Raw genomic sequence first — 27986 nt, forward strand, 5'->3', positions numbered from 1 at the left:
TCTCATTGGCTGAAGGGGCTCCCAGGAGACCTCACAGAGGTTATCCTCACGCTGCTGAACTTTGGGAGCTAGGAAAAGAAAAATGAATTGTAATTGAACATGAAAAACAAACCGTGGAATTTATGCAAGTCAAGCGACTGTTGATGAGCTCAGTGAGAAAGAGCTCACGCCTGATTGACGCAGCTGATGAAAACAAGATCCTGGAAATGGCCTGTCGATATGGACCTGCTTAATATCTGGGGCCATCTGGAGTGTAGCCAGCAGAGGGGGAGGTGCGGAAGATGACTCTGTTAACTTTCTAAATATGTTTTCTTGAGAATACAGTTCTCTCAGCTTGGAAGTTTTATATAATCTTTATAATAAATCATTATATTAAATCATATTTTCAAAGTTTCATTTATTACAGGGAAGTGTGGTTACCACATTCTACCTCAGGACCTATATCAACCCACTAAATGCCATTTGTCCTCATTTAAGGACAGACTACTTTGTAATTTTTGTATTTAAAAAATAAAGAGGTACGTAAAGGGTTCAAATGGATTAAAACTGCAATTAAATAATGTTCTCTCAACACATACTTATTTTGATTTTTATTTCTTAGTAGAAATCAAATACTTGTAGCATGTATTCCAGGGTTCCCTTGACAAGGGAATTACGTGTGCACATAATTGAGTTGCAGCACATCATTGTGTAAAGGGTCTGACCAGTGTTGTGTGTACTCTACATAAAAAGCAGTCCCTCACCTTTGAGCTGGGCAGGAGGGGATTTGGTGGTGGTGAAGGTGTAAACGTGAGAGAAGGGGCCCTCCCCAGCATCGTTGTGTGCTTGGATCCGGAAGTGAAAGGCAGTGGACTCGCTAAGCCGTTGGACCTTGTAGGTGTGGCAGGGGCCGCTGTAAATGCAGACAAATCTACCAGAGGAGAGAGGCCCACACCAATTAGAGCTGTATTAGTTACAGACACCCAGGTATCTTTTCTTCAAAAGGGGCTTGGATTACACAGTAGAGCTTCAGCTAGAATTGCTAGGCTCTGGTCAATAAGACAATAATGCAAAAACAAAAGTAAACAAACCAAATAAAAGCTGAACTGTGTTTTTATTTTATGTTCACAATGATTTGCCATGCTAGCAATTTTACCCCCGTTTGTCTACCCAGTTTGAAATGCTTAATTCGAATGTTGCCTCCTTACAGCAACCTGGCTACTGAAAACCTGTCTACTATACGAAAGAAAACAAACAGCTGCTGACTAATATTCCAAACCATCTATAGCCAATTTTTAAGTGTTATTCCTTATTGTTTAATTGAACCTGAATTATTTCCAAGGGACCAGTTTTAAAACCCCACAAGAATCCACGCAGGCTCCGTTTCTCTGCAGCCCTGCTTAGGCCCGTACCTGCCATTCTTGTCCTCTATCTGTAGGCAGTACTGTGTTGAGCTGGTCAGCTGGTGCTTGCTGGGGCCCTCTCCCCACTTCAGTTTAAGGCTCTGGTGTCCGAAGACAGCACATTCCAGATGTGGGGGCTCCGGAGGTAGTGGTCTCGTTTTGGTTTTGAGAGAGTGGCTAAAGGGTCCTGCACCCACCCCATTCACCGCCTGCACTCGGATCCTGGGAAACAGATAAAAAAAATAATACACACTGAGCTTCATTTCAGGATTTTCTAGTCATTTTAGATCTCTCAAAAAATCTGTTCCTGTTCTTGGAGCGTGTTAATATTATAAGATCCAAGTGATTGCATTCAAAGTGAAAACATAAATTTAGGTAAAAAAGTAATTCTATAAATAACATTCAAGGGAAATAAAATGTAAATGTGTGTGTATATATATATAAATTTGAAATTAAAAAAGGAAAAACTGCTGTGCACCAAAATAAAAATTAAATGTAATGTAGGTACACAAAAATGTGAATAATGGATACAAAGATAAAATAGAATGAGGATGTTTCAGACTACAAGTCCTTCTTCAACTGGATGGAAAAGGGTCTCAAGAATAACTGAACTGTACTGTTAACAACTTGACCTGCCTAAGTTGCGCATAATATCAAGACATAAATGACAATTTTAAATTTGAATTGTTAATAGCCAATTCCCCTGCTCTGTGCCCCAGTCTCCCCTCAGTACCTGTACGTGGTGTCTGGCTGCAGGTTCTCCAGCACACAGCTGGTGCTCCTCCCCACAGACAGGGGCTGCCGTTCCCCGAAGTCGATATTGTAGCCAATGATGTCGGCGCCATGGCAACAGGGTTCCTGCCACTGGACTGCAAGGCAGGTGGAGAGGGAGGGGAGGGGAGCAGGCAGAGAGTCTTCCTCCAAGACTTCTAGAACTGATACTGCTGCCGGGAATGCTGCTGGGGTTGTTACCATGGCAACCTCTCCGAAGAGCCCCGCCCCTGCAATATTCAACGCCTGGAAAAGAAATGATAAAAACAAAGTCTATTCATCCAGCGACAACTAAATCTTTGTTTCACAGCCGAGCAATGCCTGTGGACTTGTTACAGCCAATTACTGTTCCTTTAAAAAAGTAGTGCAACTCCAGGAACCTTTGATAGTTATATTACAATGTTCTTAAAGGGAAAGCATAATCTGAATTGTCCACAACCCACTATGAGGAGGTCAAGTGCTCAGCCCCTCCGGTCACAAACCAAGGAGCTCTGCTCTAACCACCACAGAAAACAGTGTTGCCAAGAAGTCAGCTGCTTCAGCTTCTATTGGTATCCCTACCTGCACCCTGCAGTAGTATGCTGTTGATGGAACAAGGCCTTTGACTTCGTAGGAAGGAGCAGGTCCAGAGTATACCAGCTGCATGCAGCCCTTCGTGCCTCCCCACTCCAGCCTGTACTCACTGACCTCTGCACCATTACAGGCGGGACTCTAAAACAGTCAGGGAGTTACAAACAGCAAGTAGTGAGAATGCTGTATACAGGATGGGGCATTTGTGTTTGTCAAGACTGGTCAATTCAAGATACCAGAAGCTCTTACCTCCCAGCTCACTAGCACACACGTGGCTGCCCGGACTGACAGCTGTGGGGCCCCACACTGTTCAGGTGACCCTGGTGCTGTGGAGGCCTCCCAAGTGTCAGAGAAAGGGCCGTACTGAAAAACAAACAACCAGCTTTACACTTTTAGAAGGGAATTTGATTTTACATTCCAGTGAATTTAGGTAAAATGTTAAAAGGTACCATGTGTCTTGGTATTTTTTTTTTTTTTTAACACGTATAAAAATTAATAGTTTCATAGGCCAGGAATCTACGATAAAAGATTGGAATCTATAGGTGAAAATTCAAGTCAGTTATTGTGTACACCATGTAGAGTGTGACATGGTTCCACCTTTTGAATCAGCTAATGTTTTTAATAGTGTTTTAAGCCAGTAGCTGAAAAATGTCTTCCTGAATGATAGGTAGACATTTCATAAACATTAAATATAAACTATGCTTCAAGACGGAATAATGCAATTAATAAATAAATAAAATCTAGATCCTAGCATTTTAATTTGGGTTCGGATCTCTGTCTCTGAATGTAGGGAGTTCCTCACCCCAGCCTGGTTGGCAGCTTTCACCCAGAAGCAGTAGGTCTGGCCGGGCAGCAGGTTGCTGGCAGTGCAGTCCGTCTCGGGGCCCTGGTACAGCTGCCTGCGGCTGCCCTGGTCCGCCTCCGACATCTCCACGGTGTACTCTGTAACTGGAGCGCCCCCGTCCATAGCAGGGGCAGCTGCAGGACAAACACGCTGTTAGGACTACTGCACAAAAGCCCTTTAAAAAACACACCCATTTTCTATTTAAACGATGCATATGTATGCAAAAAGGGTTCAGAATGCTAGACTGAGAAACAAACTACTCAAATGAATGTGTCTGAAATGTATTGCACAATTTTCTCACGCAACATAAATTAGGGCTTCTAGTTTTTTGGTTTTATTTTTTATCATATTTTAAGCCGATTGTCTTTCTTAATCAAACACTAATTACCAAAGGAAGTTGTTTCTTTTTACCCTTGTATCTTTATTGAGTTAACAAAACAACGTGCATTGATCTCACCCGATTCTATTTGAACCTGCATTTCGTTCTGGCTCTGATTCAGTTTATTAATTTCCACTGCATTATTTTCTAGCAGTGCATCGCTAATTTAAACAATCTGGTATTCAGTTAAGGCTTAACAACTTAATTTAGGTTTAAAGGGAGGAATAGAGATAGAAAATAAGGAATCCCTAGAACATAATGTATTAATAGTACAAATTAATTCATCATCAGTGAATTTTTTAATTAAAAAAGGAATCAAGCGCCAGAATTTCTATTTGGCGACAGTGAAGGGATAGAAATAGTACTCCCACTCCAACTGCTCTGAAATTGATGTCTTATTCCCACAACTGAGTTTCAGAATTCAATTCTATTGGATTCCACATTGATGAAGGCACTATCCGAAACATCTGTCATCTTGACAGGGCTCAATCTGACCTGCCATGGTATAAGCCAATAAGCCACACCTGGATTTTATTTGAGCATTTTACTACACAGGGGAATAACTTTGAATTGCATCAACCACCAATCATGGGATTAACCTAAAAAATGTGAATGGCGCTAGCTGTGGGTTATCTTGATGGGGTACAAGTTGAATAAATCAACCACTTAGTTTAAGTTTTACGCTATAATTGTAAGAAGATTTGGATGAACAAAATGTGTTGCTATTCTTACACCATCGTAGTGGAATCTCCCGGGGCTTGGCTCTCCCCGCCAAGTGTGGTGGTTGGCACGGTCCAGGAGGAACAGCAGCCGTCCGAACTGAGAGCACCTCTGAGACCTGAGGGGACAATGTACTCGAGTATGAAGGGCATGCAAATTCAGCCACTTATCTTTAGCCTGTCAGAACGTGTGACTATGGAAACAATGTGTTGAAATCGGCGGAGTTATCCACTGGTTCAGTACAGCTCGAGTTGTAATTAGGCCGACACTCACTCAAAATGCCATCAAGCTTCAACAGATCTTAGTAATTAATTCAACTTAACATTATATTTCGTTGTCTTTCAGTTACAGCAAAGTACTGCAGAAACGTTTCGCTTGATTACTGCAAATTTGGTTTTTGGGAAGGGGGAGTATTCCGAGTATGAATAGCCACATAATTACACTGTAATACCTGGGTAATTACAGATTCCCACTCTTACAGGGTAACCATGGAAACTGTCTGGTGCGCAACATCCTGTCACCTGATGCAATTACATGGCGCAGACTACATCCACGTGATCACACACTTATTCCACCAGTAGTTCCCATGTAAGAGTTGGTAGCTGAACAGTTATAATATGGTTATGCATTAACTGCAATCTAAAGTGCTACCTCTAATATTTCCCCCTGTGCATCTATGTGATGGGCCTCAGTATTTCAGTTGTGTTTCTCCAGCACCCCCTGCTCTAGGTACCTGGCTCTGCCCCCCACAGCTGATGCAGTAAACCCGCAGCCTGTACCAGCTCCCAGGGCTGAGATTATCACAAAGGTGTTCTCTTGCAGAGCCACTGTATGCCATGTCCCATTTACTGCCTGGAAAAATAAATTAAAGACAAATCAGCACCCTCCACGACCAGAATACACCTCCTCTTATCAAAACTGCAGTGCATTCTTCTTGCACAACGCTTCATTGCATAGCCAGAAACGCAGCAGAAATCTCTCATCAGCACCAAGTACCTTTATACAACTAGAGGCTAGTGTCTGTAGTTTGAGAGTTTTATAATGAAATAAATGAAAATGGCAATCATGTATATATTAGTTTATTAGATTAGTTCATAGATCTGCAAGTTGATTTATCTTCCTTATACACACTGACACACACACACACACACACACACTCAATGTGTAGGAGCATGTCAAATTCATGTGTAAGCTACTCAATTTGCCACCTTCATTACACGGAAATATCAATATATCCCCGATTACAAACCACATGCCTGTCTGCTGTGAAGTATTTAAAGGTTTTTCCTCCTGATCGATAGGAAACATGGATTTGGGCTAATCAACTACTCCGATTCCTTGAACCGCTAAATTGAATTTAAAAGTGCTTTCTTACCTTTCAAACTCTCTGACATTTCTAAAACATACTTCGTAACCTCTGCTCCTCCATTGTCCTTCGGGGGATCTGTAACAAAAGCAAATGATCAGAAGGGTTAGCTTCATTCATTTCAAATGTGTGTGATGATGCACATGTTATTTCTGTGCCTGCCTCTTAACTGTGATGTGGAGTTTGGTTAACTGGTCAAACTGGAATTTCACAGATAACTACTTTGCAAATTAAATTGTAGTGTTTTACCAGCAGGTGTCACAAGACTGAAGCTCATGTTTGAAGACTGCTATTATATATAGAGCACTTTGCTTCCATTGAGTTAAAAGTCACAGATGTATTGCTGTACTATACGATTGCAGTAACAGCTGGAAGGGTGAAGAAGCAGCAAGAGGCAGGCTGAAGAGATAGAGAACTGTAGTATGTTACAAGTGAGCGATCAGTAAATGCGAATACACAACAACCCACTTTTCATCAAAACTGCCCTGGACATGGGCAAAAGCAGCAGCAAGCACTGACATACAAACAGGGAGCTGCTTCAAGTGCCTCTAAACAAAAAAAGGTCCACAACAACTCAATTCAATTTAGTATTTCACAAATAAAAGACTCAGGAACCTACCCCAGACAATCTTCATGCAGCGTGTGTGGCTCCTCCCCTTGATGCTGGGCTTACCCGGGGCCCCTGGTTTGTCAGGGCTGGTGCTGTACTCCACCACCTCACTGGGGCTGCTCCGGCCCTCTGTGTTGCAGGCGAAGACCTGTGAGGGGGTCAAGATTACCTCTTTGAGACTCTAGGTCTGGATCTAGAAAACCCAGAACCAAAGTTCTCCTTACTGAATTCGGCCTGATATCAGCATCTTAAGAGTCATTAATAACTTAATAAATCAATCTTTTATGTTAGATTTAAAGTAGAACCCACCACACTTTCACAACAAAAGATAGAAAACCTGTAGCAGCCAGAAGATACCAAAACGCACCCTACTCAGTGACTATAAACTGCAATGTTAGGGGCTTTGAGACAAGAGGAAACATCTATGTTGGCCTTTCATGTAAAAGTATATATCTTTAATGAATGTGCAAGCATTCTTATTTATATTACCTAACCTAATAAATGTTGCTTCTTTGTTGCAGACTACAGGAATTAAAGAATGTATCTCTTGAGGTCACAGTGTCCTATTGGCTGTGGGTGCAGCCTGACCTACCCTAAACTTGTAGGAGGTGCTTCTCTGGAGATTCTTTAAAGTGCATGACAGTTCCTCCCCATTGTGTTTTGGTTTGAAGCCATAGCCCTGCAAGAAACAAAAAGACAGAAAGCAGTGAGAACAGCATGTCGGACTTCTCGAAAGAAACAAAACATAGTTTCACAAATTAAGAATGAGCACTCACCAAGCTCTCCTCCTCCATCTCCAGGATGTAGGTGAGGGTCTCCTCCCCCGAGGCCCCGTTGGGTGAGCTCCACTCCAGGGTCAGCCAGGTGACCCCCACCCCTGCCAGCCGAGGAGGGGCCGGCGCTGGGGGGGAGCTGCCTGCAGTGTGGTATATCACCGCCTCACTGAAAGCACTGAGGAAGAGACACACAACAGGGGCTTAGGGACCAGACTGCTTCATGAGATAATCACCTTGCTGTTTAACACACCGTTCACCCCACATAGCTGCATGTATAAAGTCCAACAACTGCCAGCAGTAAACCTAGAGACTTGAGTGAGAATTATTCATGCTCTAATAAGTACGATCAGAATTGTATTGCTCAAATTCCTGTCACATGGTCATTTCAACAACATAACAGTTTCCTACACAAAAACTTCTATCCAGCAGGTGGTGCTGTTGTTCCACTCAATTATTTTACCATGCGCTGATCTGTGGCAGGACTGTGAGGGAACAGGGACTTGTACTACCATGTACTAATGCACTACCATTATCAAATGACAAGTTATGAGAAGGCTTGTCTTGGGCAGCCATTAAAGACAAATACATACCTCATTCCAATATCATTTTCAGCAGCTATTCTAAAGGCATATTTTGTGGAAGGGGACAATCTGACGACTTTGTACTGTTTCGCATGTCCATAGTAACATTCCTTAAAGGCACTCTGTTTGCCCTAGTAAAAAATAAATAAAAATAAAAAAAAAAATTAATGAAGAAAAAAAATGAAATGACAACCAGACAGACAGAATAAATAATCACATTGTCTTCCTGAAATTACTACTAATCAATCATCATTAGGCATTACTGAGGAATGAGGGCCTCCGACCAAATCGATATTTCATCTGTTTTTGAATGTTTGTGACCACACACAAAACCATGTTTCAGCAACTCAACCGCTGCCCTATAATATGGTACTACGTATGACTAATTCTAAGCCCGTTATGCATTAGGGAGTGTATTCAGGTATAACAAAGGCCAGACATACCTCATCATATTCCAAAAGAAAGTTGGCGATTTTAGAGCCATTGTCATTTGGCGCCTGTAACAAACAGGAACACAGAGATAGGTGCAGAATTTCACACAAACAAATATATACCACACATGCACAGGCATACCCTATTCTGCTTAATGTGCAATTTTAATGTAGTTTGTTATTCAGCAACAACCTTCCACACATGCAGAGCTAGTTCTTAGATTTACATTAGAAAGATTCCTTCTTTGCACAAGGAAAGATTAGTAAAATGATCTAATTACGTACAAGAACGTGGGCTCATGTAGGATCTAACGGATACCTTCCACTGCAGGGTGATGGAGTTCTTGGTCCTGTTGAGGAGTCTGGGAGGAGCAGGGGGGTCAGGCTCGCTGCACTCTGTTGTAAAGCTGGCTGCTTCTGAAACGGGACCTTTGACTGAGCTGCACGTCACAGACACCCTGCATCAGAGAGAAGAAATGGACTCCAGTCACACAAACAGGGCAGTCACACATTCCAATGGTAACATCACAACAAAGCAGCACTCAAACACAGGAAGTCTTGAAGCGAATGTGTCTCAATGTGATCAAGCTAAGCAGGTTCCCATTTATTGAATAGCTTATTTTAGTAAGCGTGGTTATGGATCTCTACTATGATGCAATTTCACTTCAAAGACAGCATGCTCGACATAAGGCAGAACACATGTATCTCTCAATTACAACTCATGGCTATACAGGAAGCTTAAATAAAAACAGCATTCAATATCTGCTCTGTAGAAACACAAATGCTGGATTGTTTTTAGTCATTTGGGGACTAAACAGCAATGGGGGGGAAAAAAGGAACAGAAATTATATTTTATAGCTATCCACTTTGACTCACAGGGGGCACAGTTTTTCATCACTAAAATGGACTGCAGTGAAAGTTATCTTCACATGGCAACTCCCTACTAGATTTTAGCAATCCGAGACATACTTTCTCAGGCACTTCTGTTTTGTCCCAAAATGGCCCTGCACGAGCGACAAATCAAGAAAACAGCCGACGTACTGTGCAAGTGCTGTCCCTTCACCTTAGCACACCTCCAAAGAGCTTACCTGACGTGGTAGTCTGTGGCTGGCTTCAGATCAGGGAGTGTGAAGGTAGTTTCTTCTCCCCTGTATGAAACAATTTGAAACTTATTGGAGAACGTGCTCTTGAATAACTCGGTTATAACAACGGAATAAAACAAGCACTCACAGGTAGACAGATTTGAAGACACCGTTCCTGCCGTTGTTGGAGACAGCGATCTCGTAGCACAGGGAGGGGGCAGTGTGGTCCCCGTTCTTCTCACCGTTCTGTAGGGTCAGGGGGAGACTCCAGGAGAGCACAGCCGACCTGGCCTGGATTTCAGAGACCTAGGAAACAGGCACATCAGCAGCCATGGCAGAATACACCGAGAGAAAAGACTGCAAAAAAAGCCACCTTCATTCTCATAGCTTCTCATTCCAATTCACGCATCTGTCTTGTTTCAAAACTAGAAAGAGACAGATGTTTTTGCAGCTAATCTAGTGGGTATGAATAGCCCAGCTGATAGATAATCCGGGAACACAAAACATTATAAACTAATCTGGACCTACTTCAGTGTAGGTGCTATGCTGGCAAGTGTACTTTTTAAAAATGTTTTTATACAGAACTGCATTAATGCTCTTGCAACAAGGCATCCAACACTACCACAATACACATTTTCTTCAGGTTAGCAGGCATCAACTAGTGAGACAACAACCTTTGCACTTGTACTCTTAGTGGTTAATAATAAAACACAGGTCGGTACTCACTGTTGGTTTAGCAACATTGGACAGTAGCTCCAGGATCCTTTTCATGTCTGTCTCTGAATCTGGGAATATGAGAGAAATATTTTTAGCTATATAACAAGCAGGCAGTATTACTGGAACTGGTTATAGTTGTGTCCCTCTCCTGGAGAGCTTTTAATTACATTCTGAAATTTCTCAACCCCCCACTTAATCCTGTAAATCAATGGTTTTAAAAGGCAGCCTACAATCACTATACACACAGGTCCACTGCTCAATTTAAATTTTCAACACCAGGGGGAGCTGCATTTATTTACACTGATGATAAAGGGTTATGTTTTTATTTTTATTTTTTGCAAACCCCTTCCGATAGTTATATTATATATATATGGAAGGGGTTCCTAATTTACTGTCCAACCCTACTGCTCAAGGATTCCTGTCCCAGCTCCTGTCACCTGCGGTCTGGCCCTCGGCAGGGGGGGTGCTTCTCATCCTCCCGGCGTGTTTGGGCTTGATGGGTCCCGTGGGCATGGCAGACATCAGGTGCCCCTTCCCGTAGCCGTTCTGCACCCCAGGGGAGTAGCTCCTGTGGGGGGATGGGGGCGGGCTGTTCAGCTTGTTGTTGGGGACCCCCCCCAGCTGTCTGTCTTTCAGCCTCTTGCGCAGGTGCTCCTGCATCTTCATGGTCCTTTCGTCCCGGTGGATCAGACTGTTCCTACCGTGGGCAAGCGCTTCTGCACACAGAGAAGCAAGTTACCATAAGAATAAAACCCTTTTAGATTTGTTCGTTCTTAACATGCCTGTTCTTTCTTACCTGTATTGTCAATAATTATCATCATTATGATTTTCATTATCATTATCATCTTTTATTTCTACTGCTACTTATTCGAGATCCTGCCTTATCGTAACACAATCTGATAAATCCTGCTCATGCTGGTGCTAGGTCTCACCCTGCTCTGTGTAGATGTGTGGTGGGGGGTGCTGGTGGATGAAGTGGGGTGGGAGCTCTCCACTCCCTTGCACAGGGGGGTAGACGTGGTGGTGGTGGTGGTGCAGCATGGCGGGGTGGTGGTGCATGTAGTGTGGAACGTGGGGTGGAGGGGGAGCCATTGACGGGTGGAATTCCGCTGAGTGGGGCAACACAACCACCTTCCGGACGCCATTCTCTTCAACCACCTGCAGGGGGCAACAGGAACCACATTTAGAATCACAAAATATTCCATCAGGTTTTTCCATAGAAAATATTTGGCGGATCGTGTGTTTTTTTCGACCATCCTTTTTCAGGGAATAACAATGGTACTATGAATGTTTATGGTGTAGCACCTATATAAACATAACAAAAATTATGAATTCAGAAAAAAAAGCCAGCTCCAAGCAACCATTGTTTGTAAGTATCTGAGCCAGAAAACATCAAACCGCATCTCTCCAGTAAGCGCTGACTGAATGGAGGTAAAGATGATCTCTGACCTAGATACAAGCATGCCCACAGGCTGCCCAAACCAGTGGTGGATTAGAATTCTACATTTTTTCTCCCTCATTCAGTGCAAAAGCATCGTTGTGTTTCTGGCAATTAAAATGAGCTCTTTGTGTTCTGTGAAGTCACAGCAAGGTGGATTTCCAGACTGCGCTCAGCTGGTTCTCTTGTTTATTTTGGGTCAGGACGAAAAGCATTCCTACTGGGCCACGCAGGACTGTGACGACTGTCTATTCTCTCCATCAATGGTGGACTGGAAGTTCGAGAATGTACCTCATGCTAAAGAATGTTTTGATTTATTATAATCAAATGCTATAACACAATTATCATTTGGAAAATGGGCATTTGCATTGTGTTTCCGGTGTAATATAATTTGTAACCTCTGTAATATGATTTGCAAGTAATGTCAGGAGCGTATTTATTTGGTTCTGCACAAGCTGCAGTATGGCAACAGTAAGTATAAAAGCTTGCAAAATCACATGAACATATTCTGAAAGCACAGCTGGAGTGATACTGAGCCTGTGGTTCCTCTTCATTGTGACGCTAAGCACACACCTGTGACATGTAGCCAGGAGGCACGAAGATAGGCGGCATTGAGCCATTCGGTGACATCATAGGCACGTGAGCAGGACCTGCAAAGGAAATGAAAGATGTATTTAGCTTACTTGTCATTTCAAATTAATAAAAATTACCCAGCCCTAAACAACAGCTTTTTAAGGATTTTACAGCTTATTTCTTCATAGTGCGGACAGGTGAAAATAAAATTTTTTTTTTTCTTAGAACAGCAGTAAATAAATGAAACCTAGAAAAATAACCCCAAATAAAAATAAAAATGCAATTCAAAGATGTCAAGTTTACACAGCAAATGAAAAGAAGTTAGTGTCTTATTTATTTAAGTTTTATAATTATCTTGCATTGTCATCTCAATACATATTACACCATTGTACATTAAAAACCAAATGTGAAAGATTTTTTTTTAAAATTGAAATAACAGATTTATATTCAGCAGCAGAAAAACGGTCCCTTTCAACATCTGACGTGAGTTTCTGACTAAATTGGAAGAGGCCACTATTGTGGGTGGCACTATTGTATGCAGTGTCTCATCAGGGTTTAATGAGTTATGAGCGTAAAAGACATCAAGGCAACACAATAAACAGATCTGCACGTCCCAGAGGGCCTGCTCTCCAGTGTAAGCATCACGGTAATTAAAGCACGGTGCAGCGGCCTGCTGTTATGTGATTAACTTTTTGGCTTTGTTTTTTTGGTCTGGCAAAGAATGGTTGAAACCGACTGCAGTTAAACGAACCGAGGCAACTTCTTTTCATTAAATCATTAGCTGGACGTACTGATTTCCAAACTCCAATGTTCTTAGAAAATATGTTGGTGGTAACAGAAATAAAAACAATGCATGGTGCGCAGGTGAGGTACAGAGCAAGCCAGGCACACTCTGAACGTGGACAGACTGCTGTACTGATGGAACAGGCATCAACGCTCAGAAAATTCCAAAGATGACTGGCTCCTGGTAACTTTCCCCGAGGCCTCAGCACCAGAAGAGATGAAGGCAATCGATCCCTTTATTAGCATGGCTGAACAGAATACAATGTTATCTAAACCTGTATTACAATGGCAAACCGCATTACCTTGAATGCACTGGATGTGTCCATCTTCTGTCCGAATGGTAAATGTTTCTCCAGGGTTTACCTGCACCAGGATTACCTGCGCATTAAAATTAAAACAAAAAGAAAAAAAAAGAAACCAATTTAAGCTTAATTAGCTTAAGCATCTAACTTTAATACAGGCACTAAATGGATTTACCATTCTCAACTTCACAAGATCAAATGCCAGTCAAGTCCTGAACAAAGGTCTCACTTTGTAGGTACCGGTGCTATTTTAAGTATTACAAACCAGTTAAGTGTGTGTAAGACAGACTTTTCTCCCTCTCTCTCACACACACACACTGACTGGGTATCCATTTACTCTGCCATATGTAGCCAAAGCAGACTACACCCATCCCCCACCCCACCCCCACCCATACCCTAAATCAACCCAGACCTGAGTTTGGCAAACACTGCTGCTTCCTGAGAAATGTACACTAGCTTTGACACGCAAACACGGCCGGAGTCACTGAACTGGAGACAGCACAAGAAAGGGGTGCGGTACTCTGCTTTTCTTTTAAAGATACTACCCACAAAAGGAAAAATTAGGAAAGAAAACTAAAATGCTAAAATAAAACTGTAAAAGTCTCCTTGGCATCATCCTTTGCATAGAACACACATTTGAAAGTAAAACAAATAAATAAACTTATTCTGAGAAAGACCTTCTATGTTGAGTGTAGTCTCATCATATGATGCCACTTTGCAGAATCAAAACATTTAGCAGTGTTCTTTACTCAGTGTTGCCTGTGCTGGGATGTGTCCACACTGGAGGCTTACTTGCATTTACTAATTCACTGGCATTTCATCTCTGGAGGGCAGTATTTGAATCACTACAGAACCACCACATGATTCAGAGAAAGTGACTGCTTGAGCCCAAGATTGATTGTCGGGAAGTGTTCATGTCAGGATTAAGGGACTTGCAGAGCTGTGGGCTCCGGGCCTGCAGTGCCATTGTCCCTCCTCTTTCATTAGCATCAAATAAATATTGTGTGTGAGCGTTTTATAAAAAGGTGGCCAAATAGCGTATGTACAGACTTGGAGATGCAGCTGTGAGAAGTGTGAGAATGCGAGAGCACAGTATGCGTGGAATGCCAGGAAAGTAAATTAGGAACAGATGAAAGGCATGTGTGGAATGTGAGAGCTGGCCCTTACAGCCATGAACATCCCTGGGAGCTGGAGTCAGAGGGGGGGGGATTTGTCTGGGCAGGTCAGCAAGTCAGCAAGGGGTTAGAGTGCCTGCTGCTGCTTGTATCTGGTGCTCTGCAAGCGCACAACCCCCCCCCACCACCCACCCCCCCCCCCCCCACCACACTGGACTAGCGTTTCAGAGCAGCAGTCAGCTTGACAGGGATTGTATCTGAAAGCAGGCATTTAAGTCTCCCCAAACATCTGCACATCTGGTATACTAACCATAACACTACAATCAAACATGAGTTTTGGGGAAATTACTTTTCCAGCATTCCAGGGTTCAACTAGTTTTCATCTACATTTTTTGACCCCCCCCACCCTGGGCCAATTGACAACGAATACGCCATTGAAAGCAATTGCTTCAGCACAAGCGGATTTCTGACTCATTAGGGTTAGTAGGAAGAGCAGAGATTGCTTTCGAGGTACAAATAGCCTTTAAATAAAACCCACATGGGTAAACTCAGCTCCCCTCCCCTCCTAAAACAGTGGTACATCCCCGTCTCATCCAATTTAGCTCAAGCAGAGCCTGTCTGTGTGCGTTATCACCCTGGCAACCTGATAAACACACAAAAGCATGAGCACAAAAGGCATTGACGTGGTTTTCCATTTAACCCAGGGAACCCACATAGAAGCTGAGAATCTCTGGGCTTTTTGTTTAGTTAGGGCCCAGCCATAATGGTGAGATCTGCTTCTTTACACACAGAACCCCAAGACTCCAGAGCAGGGCTAACAGATGCCCCGTACAATAAATTAACATTTGGGGGTGGAGGTGGGGGAGTGGGATATATTCATGTATTCCTGAGGTGTATTTTAAAAGGATAGAGAAAACCCTGTTGCGTTTACATTAAACACATTACTATAACTTTGCTGTATCTACTGTTGCATGTATCGTGTCAATATATTCTTCCACAAAATCCAGACTGCTTTCATTTCTATTCACACGTCATGAGTCATAATAAAAATCAGCTGGTGAGTAAAGCAAAAACATTTTCAACTTTCACTTGAGAGCGTTCGACTTGGTGTACCTGCTAGCTCCTCCAACGTCAACGCTCGGATTTAAATGAATCACTCTTGCAGGAACAAAAAAACCTGCAGCAGACAACATGGGACAAGCAAAGCCAAGGCGCTCCTTGTAAACACTGGAGGGGGGTTCTGTAACCCTTTAAGCTTCCAAAAGTCCCAGACGAACACTGAAGCAGGAAAGGAAAGAGAATGGTTAAATTATACAGTGGTAGGTATGCACCCTCATCACCGTCAGGAAGGTTCACACAATCTCAGGCCCTCTGCATTAAGCAGCTCATAGAAACTGCTGTTGAAGGGGCTCCCTGTTTCTACAGAGTGGCAACCTGGGGCTCTGAAAGCCTGCTGTGTCTCCGAAGCACTAGCCTGTGTGGTTAGGGCTGCTGGAATGCAGTGAATTCCAGGAGAATGAGGTTGGGGGGAAACACGAGAAGAAAACTCAATGGCTGGGACTCGCAGTCAGCACAGGATAGGAGGTGGGGGTGGGGAGAGTGGAAAATCCTAGCTTGCTTTTTGATTAAAATATTTGTGTGTTCATGCATTACTCAGATTTTCTTCACCTCCCCAAAACAACAATATCTGTGGTTGCCAGGCAGTTACCCCCCTCCACGCCACCAACAAAAAGTTTGGCAGCTTTATATTATTTATACAGAATACTGGAAGATGATGTTTTATTTATAACATGTGGTGGGGTACAGCTGTGTTAATGGGGGTTTATTTTTATTTACTTTTTTTGCAGGGGATAGATAGTTTAAAGTGTTCACCTACACGCAAGTGTCATTTAACATTTTTTCAATGCAGTAAAAATCAGTTTCCCTTGAGGGGCCCTGGAGCTACAAGCGGCTGCACAGTTAGAAAAACAAGAGAGGAGAAACCTAGAGCTAGTTGTTTTGTTTTAAGACAGCAGAGCGCAGGCAGGAACACGCAACAGGGCGGACAGAACTCGCCAGGGGGATGGGGGGGGGAGCAAGACAAGGGCCAGCGGGTTTAATAGGTCAACACAGCTGCCATGGACATCTCATCTCTCTCTTTCCCCCGGAAGTTTACACATCCAGTCCTTTCTTCTTCCCCCACCCCCCTTCCCTCTCATTTTACTGGAAGTGTTGCTGGCATTCTGGAAAGCTGTCAGGAATGCAGACAATGAACACTTTAGTGGAAGCAGAGGCGAGAGAGCAGTCCCAGAGCACTAAATCAGCCTCAGTTCCTTCCCAACTGGAGTAGCACGGCCCAAGCGAGCAGTTGGTCTACATCTGGTTTTAGAAAAGTGAAATCCCATTTATTAAAAAAGAAAAACAATGGCTATACAAAATACTGTACACATACCAGGTTCTACTGTGAGCTTGATTAGCCACAGCGTATAAGTAACAAGCTCAGGTGTGTCTTAACTCATAGTAGACCAGGAAACTGCTATTTTAAAATGTACATGATTTATTGTAAGTGTAAGGTTGAAATGTGCCACAGTAATCCCCAGAGCACCAGTATTTAAAAAGCTTAATGTTTATGAACTATTGTGCTGTCATCAGTTAAATTGGTTTTTGAATGTCAGGACTTTTCCTTTCTATTTATTTATAGTTTCTTTTTTTTTTTTTTTAAAGAAAGAAAGACTTTAGCCATGATCTTGTGTTGTGGAATATAACACCTTTCATGACGCAATACATTCATCAAATTCAATGGAAGAAGAAGGGCCACAACACAGCAAGGGTTCAAACCCACTGCAGTACACAGTACTGTAAAGCAAGTTATTCTGTTTGAAGAAGAAACAAGGAGGCATTCAAAACAGCAGCCCCTGCTTGTTTGGCAGTTTACCGCCGTACCCTGAAGTGATTCACGGAGACTAATCATGGCGAATTGTGATCACAGTTAAATCTCAATAGCAATTGTTTAGAGTGACAATACAGGTACTGAAATATATTCATAAGGCATTATGAAAATGAACTCTCCAAGCAATGGAAAAACCTGCCCCCCGCCCCAGCCTCCTGCTCACCTGCTGTACGCTGTCCCCATTGAGCATGTGAGGTAGCAGAGACACTTCATTCAACAGAGCTGTAGCTTCCAGGGAAGGAGGCTGCTCAGCCATCATGACTGGAATGTTCATTCATTGACAGCACCGCCCCCTACAAATAAGAGAGAGACAAACACAGTCAGTTTCCATGTCTTACCATTCATCTGCCTGCTCGAACCACTGCTTCCAGTGCCTGGGGGAGCACAAGTCTGCAAGGTCTAACAAACATTAAGTAACGTTGGCAGTTTATATCTAAACATTTTTTTTTGTAAATGAGACTGTGGATGCACATTAGATTTCTACTAAAAGCAGTCATGTATAATAAAATAGACACTGCGCTGAGTTTTCTTGGAAAAGTAAAACTTCAAGTCCTGATTTCCTAGAAAACAACCTAAACTGCACTGATTGGTTTAGACAGATACCACCAAAAAACAGTTGCCTTCACATGTGTTTTACACCTCTGCTGAAGATTAATGGACACCTTTCAACCCAGCAGGCGCCAGACTCTTCCCTAAGGGGATATCATCTGTCTTCAAGTCTACAGTATTTAGTATGTGGATCATTCCAGGGACCAAATTCTGGGGCGACGTTTCCTCTATTTGTCGTGGATGACATATAAACCACATGTGCTTGATAAAACAGTTCGGTGAAGAGCTGTGCAGATCGTGCCTGAAGTTCACAAAGACAAAACGGTTTTCTCCTTGTGGTGTATGACCAAGAGAGACAAATTGTTTCAAGGGCTTTGTACATTAAAAAAAAAAAATGATATAATTTTATATATATATATATATATAAATAAAATTATATCATTTTTTTTTTTTAATTTTAGTTTTTGTGCTAACACTACATGCCTCAATATCTACAATAAAAGTTGAAAATTACTCTCACATCACACTACTGTAATACAGGAATACATGCGATGATAAATAGACATCAAGAAACATGAGGTCCAATGGATTTTCTAAATGAAAATTAAATACTGTAAGCCAATAAATGAAAAACCTCATCCTCCTTAACTTAAACTGGTACCAAACCACGCAGAGCTTTTAACAAGCAAACCACACATACAACATCTGCCCAGGCTGCCAAGTTTCTGACCTCTGCACACGGCTCTGCAAATACAACAGCTGTTTCTGCTGCAGTGGTTTTAAAATGGGGAAAGAGGTTGGAGAACGCCTGATAAGAAACTCAGTAGTACTTGAGTACAGGATCTAGATTGTACAGAACCTCCGACTAATCCAGTCTCCACTGAAGTCTGCTCTGTTCTCTGTGGGTTTTCCATATGGCCAAAATTTCCACATTAGCCAAAGATGACTATCCAGGATACAGGATGTTTGTCATAAAAAAAAAAAAAAATTTAAAAAAATCTGAGGGCGAGTCCTGCAATACAGGAGCTGCCCTGTCCTTATTAATAATCAGCAAGGAATGAATTACTGTTTGTTTGAATGGCCCCACAGCTTAGTACACTGTGGAGCTAGTGTAGCATTAGGCTGTAGTACAAAAAAAAACAAAAAACACAGGAGGATATTCTTGTAACGGTAAACTTCAAGATACACGTACACATTTTGTGTGACATACGGACAGAGACAGACCAACAGGGTGCCTCCATTCTTACTATCAGTAACTTTGTTCATTTCTTTTTATCCCAGATAACTTACTCAGGATTTATTTTACAGAACTTCGGGACCTCCTGTAAAATTTCAAATTCAAGCGTCCTGTCAGTGTTAAGTTAGGAGGAAGCACCTTAGAAAATGGTCCGCTTGAGCTGAAAAGAGCCACGAGGCAAGAGAACATTCTTACCCATTTAAATGATACTCTGATAATACCAAATTGAAACTCAATAATACTTTATGAAAGCGCATGGTTTACTTTTTGTTCTGAAAGTGTTTCAGTCAAATTAAAGATATCCAAATGGATTTTGAAACCTTAGAGACAATGATAACAATAACAATGTCACCGGCAACAATTCCCAGCACATCGGCTTTTAATAACCACAGGTACTACTTGTCTAGAACAAAGTATGTGTAAAAATATGAAAGGGATATCCCATGATGCTATCTTCTGAGGGTAAAGCATGCAGGTATTTATAGGTACTGACGCATAGACTTAAGGAATAGGACACCCACAATTAGCAGGCTACAAAGACTTGTGGTGTTACTGTAGTTCACTGCGTTCCACATCTGTACCTGATAACTACATTCCTGTGAAACTTCTACGCAAACAGACTTGATCAAGAATAACTTTGAGTCCCTATCACATGAATTAAAATAGATCACTTTGCTAATAATTCACAACTAAATGAAAGACTATGGGTGTTCAGTTTTCTTAGTCAAATAAGTAACATCTACTGTATACAGTAACTAGCTAGCCTACACCTAGGTGTTTTGCATACCAGGTTTTAGATACAGTGCTTATACTCTGAATAACAGATTTCTTTTTTGATTCCAGTTGAAAGAACATTCGTTGCTATTTTTATTTTCACTCTACATACGATTTTAGACAGCCTTCTCAAGAGCTCAAAAACCCTCTAAAAGAAGACACATTGGAAGTGAATCTGAAGACAGCGACGATAATTTGTGGAAAAAAGCTTGAAAAATGTGTAGCTCTGTTCCCCTGTCGGCTTCTTGTCCAGCACACGCCTTCCTGCTACGGGATGACATATTCCTTTGAGGCCAGACCTGGCTACATCAGGTATGACATAGCAAACCAGGCCAGAATAATCGTCCGTGGCCAGCCAGGGCCGATAAGGCCAGCAGTGGAGACACCCTTTTTAGGGGCGGGGACGACAGTGGAAACGGGGTACTATACTGAATCTCTACTGAGATTCCTGGGAACAGGCCCCGCTTTGTGTTGAGCTCAGCTATAACATCTCATCATACAGCTGTGACTTCCTGGCTTTGCTGCCACAGACTGTGCCAAAAAAGCAGGCAGCTGTGCCCTGACAGATTGAGCTACAGTAACTATTCCCACCCCTCCATCCACAAAACACACAACAGGTACACCAACAGCAACATGAGTACAGCACACACATGCATACAGACAAACCCTGGAGCACAACACACTTCCACGTGCAAAATGATCTGTCCAGATGTTACTGAATATGCAACGCTTACACAAATGCACTTCACTTGTAAAGCAAGCAGCACACACGCACATAGCACTCAGAGCCAAAAAAAAACTTTCATCACCATCACAAACTTTCATCACAGCTGTAAGCATTCTCTCCATCTGGTTTTAATAAAGCTGCCTTCTCCATCCACCCACAGTCAACACGCTAGTCGGTAAACAGGATGTATGTTCAAGTGGGCATTTGTCTAGGAACACAGAACAGCTCACTGCACTGTATCTGCAAGTTGTGTTCCTACACAAAACGGACACCTGCCAACAAACTTCTCCTGGATCAGGAAGCCACTATAAACTAAACCAGTTTTGTACAGGTACAGGACACAGCATCTCCAAGATCACAGATCACTTGACTGAAAGTCCTCACGTCTCCAAACAACTGTCAGGGTAGCACCCAGAACTGTTTCTTCAGGCGATGGGTGCATTAGTTTTTAAAAAAAAAAAATCATCCATGCATTTTTCTCCCTGTTTTCATGGAACTTCAGACAGTTTAAACTTCCTTGCAGAGTATATTCATTGAAGTTAAAGTCTAATCAGATGGCAGAAAAATGTCATCTCCATTTCCGGCCATAAGCAGGATTTAACTTTCCTTCACACCAAGATCCATGCACACCTCGCTTCAGAATACATTCCACAATTTGGAAAACATCTGTCAGCAGCTGTACATCAATACGCAGTTATTCCGGGATTGCACAGAAAAAGTTCTCCAGCCAATGTATCCACTGGCAATAGCCAGCTAACAGACATAATCACTCTTCGCATGAACGGTTCCACAGATGAATTCTTGGTTTGGTAGGAGACGCCTGTATAATGCTTCTCATTCATTCAACAACCCCGCTGCAAAGTAATACAAGACTATATTTTTAATTATTATGAATATAGCCATTCAGGGTCTGTATATCCATATGAGGGTCCCTGCTGTACTGGTGTGAAAACAGACAATGCTAAAAATCGGAAGACAACTCTGCAAAGAATTTGTGGATGGTTTATCCCTCCTTTTCTTAACCAAGTTTGACTGAATAATCAGAGCATGTGAAGGATTTGTTAAATCACATATCTAAGTCCCATATGACTTTTACTACAAAACATTCAGCAAAATACATTACACAGACATTTAAAAATAACAGGACAAAAATAGCAGTATGGTTTTTAAACTGATCCGATAGGCTTAATACAAGTGCTGTCTTGTATTCATTTACTGCAGGGAGATTTGATTTCACCAGTAATTCACTAAAGCCAACTTGTGGTTTTAATCTTAAAAATCGATTATATCCACCTATAAAAAGCGTGAAAAGCAATGAAACAATTATATACAGTATCTTCTAGCTGCTGTGCAGTCAGGGCCTTGCTATTCCTTGCTTGAACACAGTAGGTGGAAAAGTAGCGCTTGAGCAGTGCCTTTTTCAAGCACATTTCTTTTCTGACACTACTGAGCAAGTTGGGTTTGTCATTTACTATATGTACATAATCTTGAATATCCACAAGGTACTTTTTTATTCTCTCACATTAGGATATTCTGTTCAATAAAAAAAAGAAAAAAATGAATGGCACCATAAGTATATTAAGTATTACTGGAACAGCTGCAACATGAAATACAATACAATTCCATCCATCCAGTTTATAAAGCACCAGAGCATTCCGTTCATTCTGCCAGCTGAAGCACCTTTCAACGTTCTATCTCGCAGGTATTAGTTAAACACTGCAGGACTCTAAATAGGATACACACACACATGCCACATGTACTGGGAAGCTGAGAGCAATAAACTCAGCATGTCTGGTGTCTGCCTTATGTAAATTCAGGATACGATTCACCAATCACAGGAATATCGACCTTGCGTCAATGAGCAAGTTGTAAAGCTGGATAATGGTCTGGATAGCAGAGAGAGTATGCCATTACTTAAATAGGTTTTGGGTGGGTGTCCTATTGTCCTGTCTTTGGATTACAGGGCGTCTTAACTAGCCACATAGCCAGCTGGGTTCGAACAATTTCCTAGCAGGAAGAAAGGGTCTAGCTGGTGGGAGCAAGGCCTAAGGGCAATTCTCTCAGTTTACTATAGCTGCGTTCTTAAGAGCAGTGAAGAGCAGGGGGTATGACTGAGAAGGAGGAGGAGGTATAGCACAGATCACAGTTTAGGAAGCTACAGGTCAGGGGTTTGGAGAGTAATGCTTCCTGATGGGAATTCTGCCAGTGTAATACCAAAACAATATATTATAACTTATCAAGGTGTAAGATTCAAGTAGTAGCAAGACAAATACATTAGTATCCTTTTAAAGCTTAGAGACTTAAACAAAATTTAAAATTGAATTTGTAATGGGTGACCCAAACCCTTGGTTCACTTCAGCTGGAATTATCCTTATGTAGCAAATCTTGTTATGCAAGCAGCAAGTTTCTTTGTTTCTTGGAACAGAGTACAGTTTGCCCTTCCTGAATTCAAGTAGGTGATTCCCGATTATCAGTCGCAGATTGATGTCCACTGTGCTAAAGCAGCTCACCTCACTATATCCCCTACTACTGTATATTAAATAAACCAGAGCTTTATTTGCAAGAAGGGAAATACAGAAAGGATATGAGTACCAAGTGTTCCGCGTAGGCCTGGAAACACAACCCTTTATTAGGATTGCAACATGAACCGGCATAACTAATGGACAGTTTCAAAACAAAGACAAATGTGTCAACAGCTACTAAAAGAGCAGGTTTATTTTTAAAAAAAACACACAGGGTGTGGGAGAAGCCAGAAATACTCCCTTTCGAAAAGCAGACAAAAGGAAACACAGTCACTGTAACCGCACACACACTCGCTCACCATGCTAAAGTAGTGCTAGTTATCCCAGCTCAGAGCAGGATCAGAACTCGGGTGACCTTGTTTCTATACAACTCAGACGGAAGGCTACTACGGAGTCATCAGCAGCAATAGGAATGGCAGTTTTAACAAGAGAACATACAGCAGCACTCAAAAGTATACACCCACAGCTCCGTTTTTACAGTCACCTGCTGCAAGGTTACCTGTGTACGAGAGGTAGAGATATTTTCTTGGCACACAGATAGTCTCTCTACCCTTGTTTCACTTCTTTCTCACATTTAGTCTCAAATGGCCCTCACTTAAGGCAATGGGATACAATATGCAAGCCAACTTCTCCCAAGGAACTGTCTACTTCAAGGGATGTGCGGAATGTGATCCAATCCTGACAAAGTCCATTACTTTCACAGCAGCGCAGGCCAGCAATACTATTCATCCTGAATAGAGAAGCATTGCTTCCCTTTCAAGAGATTTAAACCCTGTCAAGGAATTCCTGCTTTCAACCTCGTCGGCTCAGACTGTAGGGATGATTAGAATATCTCAGAGTTCTTTGTCTGTAAACCCTCTAACTCTGCAGTCAGCTTGTCACCTCTGTGACCAGTGGGGTAGTCGAGCCGGTACACAGTTCCGGCACTTTTTTTCTACAGGCAGAACCTTGACTTAAGAATTAACTTAAGAATTTGTACCGATTTGTTATGAAAATGCTTGTTTATCCCCCGACAGCTGTAATTTTGGTGCATGAGCACCGATGAAGCAATCTCTTTTTCGTGTGGAAACAAAAAGTGTTTCTGCACCATGCCATTGAATAGGCACTAGGAACAAAAAAAACTCAGTGTCCGATTCCCTATGTGCCACTTCTGATGTTACACGAATCGGAGTCTCCAATAACCGGCACGTATTTAAATGTTTGCAGTCAAGTCACACACATCTCCTGATTCCCACACAATTGTCTGATTCAGTCAGTCATCCTTGTGATGCAATGAAGAGAACATTAGGAACTTCTATTACAAACTATAGCACTAAAGTTTAATAAGGCCAACAATGTTTTTTTAGCAGAAATGCTGATGAAGACAGCAAAAGTGCATCCTACGACTGTGGCCATAAACACAGGTTTAAAGCTGCTTTGTATATCGGTCAGTGCAGAGGCCCAGGTATTGGAATGAACGACCCCTTGCAACTGGCTTAGTATGGCACTTTGTACCCTGGGGGTAACATTGTAAATTTGCATGGAAACAAACTGTATGTTAAGTTATGATTTGGTGGGAGAGGAATGAGGTGCCGATGGGCTGGAATGTGTGTTTAACTTTTCCTCGCATCTCTGACTTAGCTGGGGAGGTTAATCAAGGGCAGCGGAGGCAGATTTTTTTTTTTTTGCAATGTCCCACCAATAAATTGCCAAATTATGTTTTTTTAAACCAGCCAAAAACCGCACTTAGATTTAAGATGTAATATATATTGCAAAACCATGAATAAGTGGTACACATTTATTTTAAAAAAATCAACAGTAACTACCATGTCTGCATCGCTCAAGGTCATAGCACTATTTATATATAGCAAATGTTTTCCATGTAATAGATTACCGCGCCTCTGCGTTTTCTCATAATTTAAGATTTTTGCCTTGAGGGGCCTCAGGCACGCTCTTATAATCCACCCAGGTCCTGCAATGTGAACCAAGAACAAATTCCTAATTCCTTCAGGAATGCATCCCATTCACTCAGTGTAGTCTTAGATTGCCTCCAGCTACTGCCCTGACACCACCATCATCTTCAGTGCCTTACAGGCAAGGCATGACAAAACAAATGCACCAAGTCACCTAACTGCGTGCATGTCACAACCTGGGTAACCTACAAAACTATTTAAAAAGATTTTTTAAATGGGCGTCTTCACATCATTTTATGCACATTGTATGCATTCACTGCCTATCAGTGCTAGACTGCAAGAGAATTTGGGGCATTCCAATATGTACATTGAAGCAAATAAAGCATATTAAATAAACGACAGTACCATTATAAAATATTATTGGTTTATCAAATAAATGCTAAATAACAGAAAAAAAACAACAAAAAAAGTGTTTGTGATAATATGCAGTCACGTTAGGGGTAATATTTGGCCACGAGACAAGTGTAATTAAGACCTAAGTCATAATACCAATATAGATATGTGGCCTATACAGTAAGCATGCCTGCCCCAACCATTGTATGTAATTATCATACCCGGGCGCCCAGATCAAAGAGCCGACATCCCAAAAACGTTCGCAACGTGTTACTGTACACAGAGGGTGAGTCATTGCTAACGCAAAAAGGATATAGAACGCATAAGAGATAAAGTTGACTGCTTATATTTTTAACATGTGACAATATGTAATCTATCAAATAAATAAAATAAAATATAAAACACACAAAGAAAAGTGCATTCGAGTTTATTCTGTAGATTTAAGAATGTGATTTCCCACACGCTGCAAAAGACTACTGTGAACCGTTAGTACTGTCAGTGAAAGTATACGTGGCATTCTCCGACCATACTGAAACTATTACAAAACACCTTTACGCAAAATAGAGCATGAAGCTGGAACTTTAAGTAGAATTGATATAATGTCTTACTTCTTAAAACGATGTCAGTATTCAGCTTTATTACTTGGAAACTGCAGAGTTGTGCAATAAAAAAAAATAAAAAAATAAAATATTGACTTGTAAAACGTGAAATATAATTGACTTTAGACTTTACATTTAAACAATATAAAATGATGTTTTCAGCAATACGTCAACGTTGTTTTTGTGTTAACAAAACTACTTGTTTTTCTATTATGATAACGCATGACTGAAGTAATAAACAATTATAATATTAACCAAAAAGAGTTCTTATTTTATTCAAATCTGCAGCCCATCCTTATATAAAAATTGACGTCTAGATAAAAATGTTAAGCAAAAAAAAAAAAAAGTTATCTATGCAGGAAAGTGCAAGTACCCTACCCCATCAACATCACAGAAAAAGCAGTGCCGTCCTGTCTGGCTGCTGTTGCTGTAAATAATAATCAGATACAAATGAAAAAACAAACACATTTTTGTTTTTTTCAAAGGGTGGTCTACAGCAACATTAAAGTCGAAATACTGCATTTCTACAAATAAATATAAAAACACAGAGAGAGAGGGAGCGAAAAGTCTGGAAGACAAAAACGCAACTTTTCGCCAGCAAGAGGTGCTGGCAATTCTATCCGTGCGTTTTCCCCAATGGATCAAACGCAGCACACACACTGAAAACTGACATAAAGCAAATTACCGCAGTATATGAAGCTGGAGCACTGGTACCGACGACTGAAGTGTTGCCAAACAAAGCTTTCGTGTGATTTTTAATGGCTGGATTAGGTCTAAGGGTGCTGCTTTTTTATCCTTTTGTCCAATCTTCTCCACTGCCGTTCCTCCCCCGATTCTGGGCTGCACTGAAAGTCAGAGAAATCCGCTCCAGCCAGACAGCGCCATCATGGAATGTAAGCATGGAGGTATGACACCGGCCCGGTTTTTGGGATGGAACCGCATAACAGTCTCGCTTTTTGATTGGTCCATGTCTGTCACATGAATACGTCGTCACACGAGTGGAAAAGCTTGCAGGCATTTTTAACATTGTAATCAGAGAGATAGAAAGAGTGATCTGCTTTCCACAACCTTATCATTAAAATATAATGTGGTATTACGCTGTACTGGTATAACAAACTATGGGTGATTACTTTATATGAATTGTCATGTTATGCACGAATGTAAGAATTGGCTTTCTGTGGTGGTGTACTTTTTTCTTTCAAGTAGCATATATCTATAATCGTTTTTGCGATATATTTTAATATAAAATGTATACACTATTGCAGTTTTGTTAGAGGATACATTAGTTTATCGCTAATGTAATCAGAGTTGTACATATAAACTGCCCCTGTTTTCATTTACGTCCCAAATTCTGGGCCGCTTTGCTTTTCAGATAATGTCCCAAATTCGGGCCGCTTTGGTTTTTAGATAACGTCCCAAATTCTGGGCCGCTTTGGTTTTTAGATAACGTCCCAAATTCTGGGCCGCTTTGGTTTTTAGATAACGTCCCAAATTCTGGGCGGATTTGGTTTGCAGATAACGTCCCAAATTCTGGGTTGCTTTGGTTTTTAGATAACGTCCCGAATAATGCATTTTCGAATTTAGGCCAGTTTTTGAGATATTCTGCTCAGCTGACAGCCGAGTTTCTAAGTTAATGTATTTTTACTCTCCCCAGAAAACATTTAGGAACATGGTATACCAAAAAAAAAGTACATCTCATTTGCTTATGTAATGTCCATAAATATATAGTGAGGCATTGGGGTTTATCAGAACTTCTGGGTTTAAGAGACCAGTGCCCTTCAACAACTTCAAATAAATCCTATTGTATTGTATTAGTCAACATTTCCCTTATCTATTCCTGATAGTTTATACTGAAGGTCAGGGGTTTTCAACCTTTTTTTGAAACTGTACCCCTTCTATCTGGAGGTTTCAGCTTGAGTACCCC

At 41.5% G+C, this 27986-nt stretch overlaps 1 protein-coding gene across 1 annotated transcript in view; it reads right to left on the reverse strand.

The window, feature by feature from the left end:
• LOC117430494 (fibronectin type-III domain-containing protein 3A-like) overlaps positions 1–26977 on the reverse strand; it is a 27944-nt gene extending 967 nt beyond the window's left edge. The window contains exons 1-25 of the mRNA XM_034050562.3: positions 26748–26977; positions 17533–17662; positions 13326–13401; positions 12241–12317; positions 11162–11387; positions 10667–10945; positions 10239–10297; positions 9661–9818; positions 9519–9578; positions 8750–8888; positions 8443–8496; positions 8009–8130; positions 7419–7593; positions 7235–7321; positions 6652–6790; positions 6042–6110; positions 5400–5518; positions 4679–4784; positions 3526–3701; positions 2973–3086; positions 2715–2864; positions 2116–2399; positions 1392–1604; positions 744–910; positions 1–68 (exon numbers count right to left, since the gene is read on the reverse strand). The exon at positions 1–68 is cut by the window's left edge and continues 54 nt beyond it. Coding sequence (XP_033906453.3) covers positions 1–68; positions 744–910; positions 1392–1604; positions 2116–2399; positions 2715–2864; positions 2973–3086; positions 3526–3701; positions 4679–4784; positions 5400–5518; positions 6042–6110; positions 6652–6790; positions 7235–7321; positions 7419–7593; positions 8009–8130; positions 8443–8496; positions 8750–8888; positions 9519–9578; positions 9661–9818; positions 10239–10297; positions 10667–10945; positions 11162–11387; positions 12241–12317; positions 13326–13401; positions 17533–17643 — 3228 coding nt within the window. The 5' untranslated portion in view covers positions 17644–17662; positions 26748–26977. The remainder of the gene's footprint in view (positions 69–743; positions 911–1391; positions 1605–2115; positions 2400–2714; positions 2865–2972; positions 3087–3525; positions 3702–4678; positions 4785–5399; positions 5519–6041; positions 6111–6651; positions 6791–7234; positions 7322–7418; positions 7594–8008; positions 8131–8442; positions 8497–8749; positions 8889–9518; positions 9579–9660; positions 9819–10238; positions 10298–10666; positions 10946–11161; positions 11388–12240; positions 12318–13325; positions 13402–17532; positions 17663–26747) is intronic.
• Between the last annotated feature and the right edge of the window lie 1009 nt (positions 26978–27986).

Source organism: Acipenser ruthenus, chromosome 26 (assembly GCF_902713425.1).
Source record: "Acipenser ruthenus chromosome 26, fAciRut3.2 maternal haplotype, whole genome shotgun sequence".
In the NCBI taxonomy this organism is placed as follows: domain Eukaryota; kingdom Metazoa; phylum Chordata; class Actinopteri; order Acipenseriformes; family Acipenseridae; genus Acipenser; species Acipenser ruthenus.